The sequence below is a fragment of the Mastigoproctus giganteus genome, chromosome 1 (assembly GCF_048544385.1).
Source record: "Mastigoproctus giganteus isolate SK-2022 chromosome 1, ASM4854438v1, whole genome shotgun sequence".
NCBI lineage: Eukaryota > Metazoa > Arthropoda > Arachnida > Uropygi > Thelyphonidae > Mastigoproctus > Mastigoproctus giganteus.
The window spans coordinates 253956773-253968835 of record NC_143575.1 but is presented as its reverse complement, the minus strand read 5'-3'; the positions used below and the strand labels follow the sequence as shown (position 1 = coordinate 253968835).

The following is a 12063-nucleotide window of genomic DNA, read 5'->3' as shown; positions in this document are numbered from 1 at the left end:
AAAACCTATTTGTCACGAAAATGTGAGGCGAAAACGACGCATATGTCACTTCCTAAATGACAATAACGAAGTCACTAACGTTCGTTCGGTAGGGTAAGTAGCGGGCGTGAGCATAAAACGTTACATCATTCGTAATTTCGGTTCTACCTGGTCGATTTTAAAATGGTTCTGATTTTCGTTAAAGATGTTTTCACATAAAACATCTTTCGTGCATACAGGGTACACACGCGCTTTTTTTTTTTTTTTTTTTGTGTGACGTAGGATGAAAGGTTACAATTGATTCAAAGTAATACAACAAAGGTTTCTTCTTAACTTACTAAAAATATTACAGTCAACAATTTTATTATCTGTCCTTAAGTTTTAAAATTATCTCAAATTCTATTTATACAGGGTTATTAAAATTAAAGTATTCCTATGTAGAGGGCTCTGGAGCGAGTTCTAAGGCTCGTACTGACAAGAAATTTGGACAACAGGTACAATAAATAATGCGCTCGCCATTTATTGGGAAAAAAAAATTATTGGAAAAAAAAAATGTCAACTGGAATAGCCAGCACAACGTGCTGGCTATTCCAGTTGACATCCTTCAGGCAGAGTTTGACATCCTTCCCGATACACCTGGTTCTTCAAAAAACCCTACAACCAGCAGCCGCATGGGACAAGGTCCGGTGATCGGGGTGGCCAAGATGTCTGGAAATAACGGCTGATGACTCATTCGTCTGTAAAGTGTTGCCTTAGCAATCTTTGGACACAACGTTGGATGTGGGTGGCACACCATCTTGCATGAATATAGTATCCGGAAGGTACGTTGTTGCAGCTCTGGTATTACGAAATTTGCCAACATTTCATAATATTGCTGTCCAGTGACAGAACAGGTGTGGGGTCCAGTCGGTGTTACCTGTTCAAAAAAATATGGCCCAATCATGAATCTGGCCGTAAATCCACACCACACTCACTTTTGGAGAATGCAACGGGACCTCTTGGATAACTCGAGGGTTTTCTGTTGCCCAAATGCGACAGTTGTGCGTATTCACTTGTCCATTTAAGCAGAAGTGGGCCTCATCACTGCAAAGGATGTTCCATAGCCAGAAACTGAAGTGCGTATGTGAAGCGAATATCTGCATCACCATGCTTTAGCTGCTGTAGAATGTGCATCTTGTAAGGATAGTACCGCAACACCTGATGCATTACTAGCCTTACAGTGGAATACGGCATGTCCACTTCACAAGAAACACTGGTACACTTGCGCTACCACATGGAGATCGATTGACTTGATAAATCCACGACAGCCATAGTGGCATAGTATTTAGGTTCAGGCGCCACCGGTGGTTTCCCACATCTGAACGATAGCCACATCTTTAACACGAGAGGAGTCCACTCGTTTTCGATCTCTGCCTGGTTGAACGGTGCATTATGGCCACAGAAGCCGATGCACCAACAACTAACAAACGACAACCTGGTTGAACACTAAGATGTCCTGTCGCTTCAAATTTCGCAATCATTTTGCGGACAGCACAAACAGTCATAGGTCCACGCCTTATGCGCTTCTGACGCCGGAATTCTCTGATAGCCGCAGCTGCATTGTTGCTGTTCTGATAGTACAGTTTCAATAGCGCCTCTTCCTGCAACATTGTTGGCATTGCTGCTGTAGTGCAGGCAAACATCTACTGTATGATTTTGAAGAGACTGCTTTGCTTTTATACAGTACAGTAGAGCTGAACAGTGGCGCTGTGGCAATAACTTACGATTGTTGCATAATCGTAACTAAGATAATCGTAACTAAGATTACGATAAGATAACTAAGATTAAGATTACTAAGTTACTTAGTATCGGTAACGGTATCAAATCCACGTGTTACAAATTGACCAGAGGTCTTTTTTTTCTTTTTTTTTTAAACCAAATTTAGTCGATTTATTAACCAATTGTTATATCAAATTATCTTCTATAAGTAGATTATAGACCTAGTCAGGATCCTTAGTTTATTCTAAATTGAGATAGCGAGATTTGGAAGCTAATCAATACTTACGGGTCCCCGTAGAAGTACCGTTCGAGAATTCCCGCCATTTTTACACGATAGCATAAGCTTAGTGTAGTATAGTGCATAATATAATATTGTCAATTAATCAGTAAATCTATTAATCTTGATAAACTTTATTGTCAATTAAATTGTATTTTTAACTCTATATATATATATAACGACTTAATCGTAACAAATCATTAATACATAACTATAGTGGTACACGTGATACGGAAGTTGTATAAAGGGAACTCGTAGAAAACACTAGATACCGAAAAAAAAATATATAACAACTGTTTTGGGATATAACTTAAGGATTTAATTTTTGTTTTGAAATTTTATTGAATTAAATCGGAATCATGACTCTGACCAGAGCAGCAAAGCAAAAGGCTCAAGCTAATGGGAGTGCTGTGATTCAGGGGGGAAATTAGGGGGGCAGTTGCCCTCTGAATCACAGTCTTTTAAAATGCACTGTTTGCTTGATGTTTGCGGAGCAGTCGGGTACGGGACATGATACTGCCAAGGGGGATGTCTTTGTGTGAGCACGATGTAAGGAGTGCAAGGAAATCAGGCGACAACTCACCGTTGTTATGGGCCTTTATGAGAGCTTGAAGGACAGGGTGGATGCCCTCGAAGGAAATAAATTGAGTGGCCCATCAAGCTCTCAGCTGCCCACATCAACGCCAGAGCTTGCACTTGGTCATCAGGCAACACAGAGGCAGCCCCCCTAGGCAGAATGCGCTGGTCCCACAGGAACTAGTAGTTGTTGGTGACTCTATTGTCAGGGAAACGGGGAACATGCTTTGTAAAAAGGATAGGTAGAATAGGACCAGGGTATGTCTGCCAGGGGCAAAGGTTGATGACGTTGTAGAGCGGATATCTTTTAAGGGCACACAAGGTGATATAGTTGTACACGTTGGCACTAATGATATTAACAGCAGGAGACCGGCGGAATTACTTAGCAAGTACAGGTCACTGTTGAAAAAAAGCCGTGAATTAGGGTTGAATTTGAAAGTGTCTGCAATTCTGCCCAGACACGATAGGAGGGAGTATATGATGAGAGCCTTGTCGATCAATTCGGCCCTGGAGGGATTGTGCAAGGCTCAAGGGGTAGAATTTTTTTCAGCCTGGACTGTACTTGTTAACAGGAGAGATTGCTTCTACAGGGATGGGATACACTTAAATAGAAAGGGTGCAAGAATTTTTGCTGATGCTGTCGAGGCAGTGTTAGGTGGGTCGGAAAACTGCTAGTTGGGGGGGGGATACAAGGACTAATAGATTAACAGTAGCCACTGGCAGAGGTGGAAGCGATTCTTGCACTGCTTCTATTGAAATGGGCAGAAGCCTGAAAAACAAGATGCAGGATATTTCAGAGACTGCTGGGAGTCATTGCGGTACAAGTAAACACATGGGTTGTGTTAGGGTAGCCAAGAATAGAAACAGGTGCATGTATACCTGTGTGTACACCAATGCTAGGAGTTTGGTAAATAAATTTGATGAATTTGAGGTATTGCTCAAAACATCAAAGGCAGATATTGTTGGGATATCAGAGACGTGGTGTCACACAGATATAAGTAATGCGGACATGGAATTTGGGGAATACAATGTGTGTATAGAAAGGATAGACAGGACAGGAGGGGAGGAGGGGTTATGCTATTAATTAAGAAACACATAAAGTCCAAGGAAGTGAAGCCAGTCGACATCGATGGACAGGGCAGTGTCGAGTCAGTTTGGTGTGACATAAGCAATGGGAGATCAAAATTGAGAGTAGGAGTGTGCTATAGGCCTAATGACTCTGATGAGTATAATAAGATATTGTACAGGGAAATAGAGTGGGCCAGTAAATCAGAGAGTCTTATAATGGGGGATTTTAATTTCCCAGATATTGACTGGAATTGGTGGGTTGGTCACTCGCACACTAGCAAGACTTTTGTGGATTTATTGGTTGATTGTTTTCTACATCAGCATGTTCGTGAGGCAACAAGAGGGAGCAATACTCTTGATCTGATTATCAGTAGTGATTCTTCATGCATTAAGAATCTGCAGATAAATGAACCACTAGGTGGCAGTGATCACAGTGTGTTGAAGTGGGATTTACTCAAGGAGGTAACTACCATCAGAGGTAAAGGGAAGGGTTTTTGTTTTCGTAAAGGCGACTATGATGGTCTGAGACAGTATTTAAATTCTATACAGTGGGACCAACTGATGATGTTACCAACAGCAAACTCAAAATGGGAAGCATTCAAGGAACTAATCTTGGAGGCTACCAGGCTTTACATACCAACTAAGAAATATTGTTCAAGGTTTAGGCCTAAATGGTTGTCAGATGAACTAATGAGACATGTGGCAGAGAAGAAAAATGCATGGGATACATACAAATTAATGGGTGACATGGAAGCCTATGATAGATATAAGTTGGTCTGTAACCAAGTCACAAAGGAGATTAGGCAGGCAAAGGCAGACTACGAAAAATCCTTGGCAAAGGATGCAAAGAAAAACAGAAAAGAGTTCTTTACATATTTAAACTCAAGAAGGAAAGGGATGAATCAGATTGGTCCACTGGATATTGATGGTTCAACAGTTGAGGATCCTGCTCAGGTGGCTAACAATGTAAACGAGTATTTTGCATCTACATTCACGCATGAGGAGTTATTCAGGAAGGAGAATGATGTAGGTAAAGTAAACATTGGCAGTGAGCTGGATGATTTTGTAATAACTGAGAGGAAAATGAAGGAGAGATTGTTGAGGATAAACATAAAAAAGGCACCTGGGGTGGATGGGATCTATCTAGTTATATTAAAGGAGGCAGCAAAGAAAGTAAGCAAACCCCTAGCCATAATTATGAGAGCTTCTTTGGACTCATGGGAGGTACCCATAGACAGGAGATGTGCAAATGTAATCCCAATTCACAAAGGAGGATCAAAGGCTGACACAAGTAATTATAGACCTGTTAGTTTAACTTCTGTTCCAGGTAAATTAATGGAGGCACTGGTTAAAGAAGCACTGCAGGATCATCTAGACAAGAATTCAGTTATAGCTCAGACGCAGCATGGTTTTGTTAAGGGTAGGTCTTGCCTGACCAATTTGATTGGATACTATGATGTAGTCACAAAAGAACTGGATGCAGGGAATAACTTTGATATTATATATTTGGATCTTAGAAAGGCTTTTGATACTGTTGCACATGGAAGACTGCTGCACAAATTGGAGCAGTGTGGCATTGGAGGCAAATTGCTGCTATGGATAAGGGGATGGTTGAGTGGCAGAAGACAGAGAGTGGTAACCAATGGACACTGCTCAACGTGGACTAATGTTATTAATGGAGTTCCTCAGGGTTCAGTGTTGGGTCAGTTGTTGTTTTCGGTGTTTATGAATGATATTGATGATGGAATATCAAGTTTAATGTCCAATTTTGCAGATGATACAAAGGTTGGCAAGGTTGTTAAGGACACTACTGACGCTATGCTGCTGCAACAGGATCTGGAAAGGTTGAACAGATGGGCTGAGAGGTGGCAAATGAAGTTTAACATTGACAAATGTAAAGTACTACATATGGGAAACAGTAACCTCAGAGCAACGTATCAACTCTGCGGTACTACACTGACAGTGGTGGAGAATGAAAAGGACCTGGGGGTAATTGTGCAGGCAGATATGAAGTTCTCTGGGCAGTGCAGACGAGCTGCAAGAGTAGCTCATGGTGTCTTGCCAATGATATACAGGAATTTTTCTAGCAGGGATAAGGAGGTGATTATTCCCTTGTATAAGGCAATGGTTAAGCCACATCTTGAGTACTGTATACAGGTCTGGAGGCCTCATTTCAAGTAGGATGTAAAGCTGCTGGAACTGGTACAGAGAAGGGCAACAAGATTAGTGAATGGAACAAAGGGGTGCTCTTACGAAGAAAGGCTTATGTTTTGCAAATTACAGAGTCTGGAGACTAGGCACCGGCGAGGTGATCTGATAGAGGTGTATAAGGCTTTGAATGGTTTGAGCATGCTCAATGCCAATGGGAATTCTTCATCTTGCTCAGAATAATCACCTCAGAGGGCATAAATTCAAATTGAGGAAGGACAGATGTCGGATAGATGTGCGGAAATTTGCCTTTGGCCAGCGGGTGGTTGGTTGGTGAAACCAACTTCCATCACTTGTTGTTGAAGTTGATAGCCTAAACAAATTTAAAGCTCAACTGGACAGGTATTTCGAACGAACGGAGGGGTGAAATGGGAGAGGGTTTTTTTTTTTTTTTTTTTTTTTGGCTGATGCTGAATAAGCTTGCTTTCTTGCATCATATGCCTCTACTAATGCTAATGCTAATGCTAAAGATAGTTAAGCGCCATACAGTGACAAATTTTGTAAATTTTTTTTTTTTTCAATAAACGGCGAGCGCATTCTTTATTGTACCTGTTGTCCAAATTTCTCTTCAGTATGAGCCTTAGAACTCGCTCCAGAGCCCTCTACATAGGGATACTTGAATTTTAACAAACCTGTATATATGTACACACTGTCCAATCAGAACGGTGTTCTAGCACTCGGCCGTTCAGCCTCGCTTGGTGGCATATGTATAGTGAAAACCAGTAAATGTCATATTGCAGGTTCATGGCATGCTGTCCATACGAAGTACTTGATCGACATGGGCAAGGGACGTGATCGGATGGACTACAAAAAAGGAATGACTGCCAGGTACCGGTTGAAGAGTGGCCGTATTACGGAAACTGCGAATCTTGTAGACTGTTCGCGGAGTGTTGTAGTTAAGGTGTTCCAAGAGTAGACGGGTAGCAGACAGAGCAGCACTCGCCGAGCCAATGGCTTCATCGATGGTCGTGGTGAACGCAGGCTGTCCCGCCTTGCCTGAGCCGATAGAGGTAAAACGGCTGACCATGGACTTTAACGAGAACACGACCAGCGGTGTTTCTACAACCACGATCGAACGACCCCTCCACTGTATGAGTCCTCCAGAGTAGGCACCCAATCGAGGTACCCGTGTTTAAGACCACCTAACACCAACGTGCAAAACGTTTGCATCTGAATGGCTTTATTGGATTACTGACGACTGGAAAAAAATTGCCTTTTCCGACGAATCACGTTTATTGCTATGCCATGTGCACGGTAGATGGAGGGTACGGCAACAAACTGCGGAGTGGAATCACTAGGATATCTCGGTGGAACAGAAACAAGCAGGTGACTAAAGTGTTTTGGAATGGGGGAATCTGGAGCCATCATACTTGTACACCGCACTCTGAATGCTAAAAATTACCTATTCAATTTTGGGTTATCAGATACACCTCTTCATGGTGACTGTCTTTGCAGATGTCACAGGTGTGTTCCAGCAGCATAATGCACCCCTACCGGTATTGTTCGAAAGTTACTCTAAGTGCTATCCGCTGAATCTACAGAACTACGGGATGCAAACCTGGAGATATACATCCTGCAATCTTCAGAAGGCCTCATACAGTCCATGCCTCGCTGTTTGGCAAAAGTACTGGAGGCAAAAGGCAGGTATACCACTTAGGTAGGTAGCCATAAATATTTTGAATGGACAGTGTGTGTACAATATACAGATATATATATATATATATATAACCTACACTAACCTACCAAAGCTATCAGGTCCCACTGTAATGAATGGTACTAGCGATATGTGAAACAGGTTTCAAAGAGTGCAAGCAATAGTGACATAGAATTTGGTGGAAGGCGCCACCGGTGGTTTCTCACACCTGCGTCATAGCACTTTGTGTGAAGAAGTACTATGTGGTTTGTGTCAGAGTAGTGTTATGTTCTGTTGTTGTGTCTCTGGCTGCTTAGCCGCTGGGCCCCTGGTGGGACTCTGCGTTGCCCGCCACCACCACTGGGAGGTGACCCAGGCTGTCCATCATACTCTGGCTGGCCTCTGCCAGGGTCGCCTGAGCTTCCTGACAGAGCACATAAAAAAAAAAAAAAAAATATATATATATATATATATATATATATAGAGAGAGAGAGAGAGAGAGAGAGAGAGAGAGAGTTTTTTTTTTTTAAGAGAGCATACGGGGAGTAAGAAGAAGAGGTCAGAATGTGGGGAACAGTAGGTGGAGTGGACCAATAGGGAAGGCAGTCCACTCAAAGTTAGGCGAAAGTAACAGGAGCAAGTGCCCCTGTATGAGCCCCACTGGCTTGGGCTCTCTGATTGTCCTGCACTGTGGGGAGTGACAGCATGAATCTTACTCTTATCTAGTTAACACAGCAAATTGCCTTTGAAATCCTGCACCCGGTGTAAGCAATAGTTGTTGTTGTTATTTGGTTTTTAGGAGCATTGGCAACTAAGCCCATATTCCTCCGGGGATATGCGGTGATCATTCCCTGACCTTTCCACATCCTCTATATTTGGTGGCTCACGGGCTCGAACCCCGGTCTAATCAAGAAGCATGTGCTACGCACTGCTGCTCCTGCCCACCTGGCTACGGAGGCGCCGCAAGCAATAGCAAAGACATAACAAACAACAGAATGAGTTGCAGCAATGAACCTAAGCAACGTCAAAGGGACTTAACTGTTGGTATGCCATATCGCTGCGTTCGAGATGACTTTCATCAACCGGTGAAATACCACCACTTTGCTTATTGGAGGCTTGAAGTGGTGAAACCCATGTTTAGTCTCTAGAGCAAAGTTTCCGGCATCCCCCTCCCCCATACTTCTCCTTCAACCCATGCACGGTACTAAGTACTATCGGTTTTTTGATACCTTTCGTGTTTGGGGTTTTCACAAAAAAAAAAAAAAAAAAACACGTTTGAACTTCGGAAAGTCAACCTAGATGATGTAGTGAAAATATGGAAGATCGAGGGAGATGCAGGTGTGTCCAAATGGACATCCAAAAGAAACTGATCAGTAGGAATTTCTGATTCTCAGAGATCGCAATTTCTTGAAAGTGATGAGAGCGAACCGAGCGACGTCCTTGGAAGATATGTTTGAACTCCAGATGTTCACTGGGACAAGAACATTCACGGTTCGTAGGAAACTGCACGGCATGTGTTTCATTTAAACGCTGCTGCTCATTAGCTCTACATTAGCCCTGAACGCTAGACGTCGTTTTCAATGGTACTCAACTCGTCATTCTTGGACTAAAGAACAGTAAAAAGGTCCTATCGACAAATCGTGTTTCACAATCTTTAGATCGGATGGTCCAGTGCTGGTGTGGAGAATGTCTGAGGAACATCATCTGCTGTAGCGTGTTATGCTTACAGTGAAGTTCGGGAAGAGTTGGGTGTCATGGTAGGAGTCGTTACTCGGACTCGGATCGTTGGTGATAATGGATAAAAATATCAATGCTGTCTCATACTGACACCTTAGATAATACTGTTGGTTGCTCTCACACTATGGCAGTTCATCGGAAATGGGCCCCTCTGTTTCAGGACGATAATATTCCACCTCATATGTAGTATTAAAAAAAAAAAAAAAAAAAAACTGGTTTGAAAAAAAAAAAAAAAAAAACGAAAGCAAGCAGCTCTCTTGGCTGGTGCAGAGTCGCCAATTTACGACTTAGATTCAGGCGTGGCCTCCAGTTAGCTACAATCTACGAGTATAGTTGACCAACGACTACATTGAAGGACCGATGAACAGATTCCTATTTTCAGCTACAGCTAACTAGTCGAAAGTGTTCCAAAGTGTTTTAATTTGTTCATTAAAACTTGTTTTTCCAAACGCGATGGTTGGCTAATACTTTTTATAAGGTAGTGTACATAATGTGATCTACCATTATTTCGTGATAGATCAGAGGGACTTCTGATAAGATGTATTTTACAGAATGAATATACTGGAATATACACCGCCCACATTAAAAGATTCCAACTATTTATTTATTGTAAACATTTTTATCCCTCTAATAAACAGTTCACCTTTGAAATTTTACAAAGCGCTGAAATTACAGTGTGCATTCTGTGTGCTTTTCGTAGTTGTGCATCAATAGAACAGGCAAGACCCCAGTCTTTATCAACACTACATTAGCAATGAGCCAGAGGAACTTAAGATGCCTATAAACCTTTCTAATACCGTTATTTCTTCCGTTTGAGACACGATTCAGTATGCACAGCACTCAAGACGTGACATTTGATGCCAGCTTTATTATTCAGTCTTCACTCATCTCCCGGTAAGCATCTGCAATGCGCATGCGCTATTACTGCCTACGCGATAGCCGGTATTGATCTTCGACGTCATCCTCGTTGAAAACCGGTCGGGAATAAAGTTGGTGCGTGAAATCTTCTTCATATCTTCCCCCCGCGTGTTTGTGCGTGTGTGTATGTGTGTGTTGTGACGGTCAAAACTCCCCCATGTCCACCACAAGTTAGATCTGACTTTCTCCAAGTCCAGGAGAGACATGGTGAGTATCTTCTGTCTTATCTGCGAACACCCTCCAACAGCGAGTTTATCGATGTAGCTTACCTGCCTGCGTTGTCTAATATTCTCGCTTTCTGCAGTTAACTATATTTTATTATAACTTTCTAAATAGTATTACCAATATTACTTCATTTTTAGGCTTAACTCTGTGGTTATTACTCAGATGCATTTATCCTTGCTGCATATTCCCCATTTTGTCAAAGGAGAGCCTCTTTGACCTTTTTGGGTCGTCATTGGTTCACCGTTGTTGGTTGATTTTGATAAATGATTGCTTTGATTGTGCGTTGTTTTAATGCATGATCGTCGATGATTAAAATTAATTATTTAACATTGTTTCGGGGAGGGCATTAACTCGTTTAACCCCCGATTAAGTGAATTAATAAGGCATCACTATTTCGCTGAATGGATTTCGGATAAACTTGTCTTATCAATCATTCCTTTTATAGATGTTTTTCGGGATAATCAGAGCTTCGATGCTTATCGAGCGAACTAGTCAACACCTTGGATACCCATATATATATTTGGGTATCCTAGCAACGTGTAAGTGCGCAGCGCAAATCTCGCCAGATTCAAAGTGTTATTTGGTGGACAGATTAAAAGCTTTCAATGAAATCTGAACCAAGTTAAATGTCAGAATCATTTGAACAAGGTATTCTCGTCAAGCTGAATTCATTTTATCTGGTGTAGAGATCGCATGAGTTTTATATAAAATATATTTTAGTCCTCAAATTTAGCATATCAAGAACAATATTTTGTGTTGGTTCTTACTAATAATTTATATCATTAAGAAGCTCGATTCTGCGATTATGTCAATATTAATGGAAATCTTTTTAAAACTTCTGGGATGGGGGTTTTATCATTGTGATCTTCCCCTCCTTTTCGTATGCTCCTGCGGAATTCTGTATAGTTCAGTCCGCGGTTAGGGTCGGTCTTTGGAGGAGGGAGATTACACGGGAGGGGGTACAATGTGCCATGTTCCCAACTGGAAAGGGTCCAAAATCTAAATAAAGAGTTCTTTCTCCTAGTCCTAACAAGGAGAACCGGGTAGCCCCAATATTAATTCTTACGCTCTGAATTGTAGGATAGGCTCCTTCTAAAGGAAGAGCTGCTCCTAGAGTTCAGGAGCGTCGGTGCAAAATATGTAGAATTAAAGCTATACGAAAAACGAAAAGAAAGCTGTTAATACAACGGAACGTATATTATCATTATTATCAAGGCCTTGGCTAATCAAAGTTACATTTAAAAAATAACAAATTGTATTATAGTTATTTATTTATAATTATTTTTACATGTGGTATTTCCTAGCTTTAAAAATTGTTAGGATTACTGAATCAAATAACCCGGCAGTTCATATTAAGTAAACATTAAATAGCATCAGAGTGACCATCTGAAAATGTCTTTAGGATCATCTAAAACTTAATATTAGGCTGATAAGTTGGATTTTTTTTTTTATTTTTGCATTATTTGGAGAACGAATGCTTTATTTCCAATGGCGTAGCCCAAAGGGTGAACGGTTGATTTTTGTGCACATTCCCTCATTTTCCAACGGAAATTTCAAAATTTCCAAAAAAGTAATTTTGAGCTTCTTCAACTGTCATCTTCCTCCGATCCTAGAGGGGGAGGGCATGCCAATCTTATCAGTAAAACATTTCACAAAATCAACTTATCAGAGTATGGTTTTTGAA

At 41.4% G+C, this 12063-nt stretch overlaps 1 protein-coding gene across 3 annotated transcripts in view; it reads left to right on the top strand.

The window, feature by feature from the left end:
• Nucleotides 1–10175: 10175 nt before the first annotated feature.
• Nucleotides 10176–12063, top strand: part of LOC150091791 (uncharacterized) — an 81265-nt gene continuing 79377 nt past the window's right edge. For all 3 annotated transcript variants that reach the window (XM_090376942.1, XM_090376934.1, XM_090376925.1), the window contains exon 1: nucleotides 10176–10361. In XM_090376942.1, the coding sequence (XP_090233068.1) occupies nucleotides 10359–10361 (3 nt within the window). In that variant the 5' untranslated portion in view covers nucleotides 10176–10358. The remainder of the gene's footprint in view (nucleotides 10362–12063) is intronic.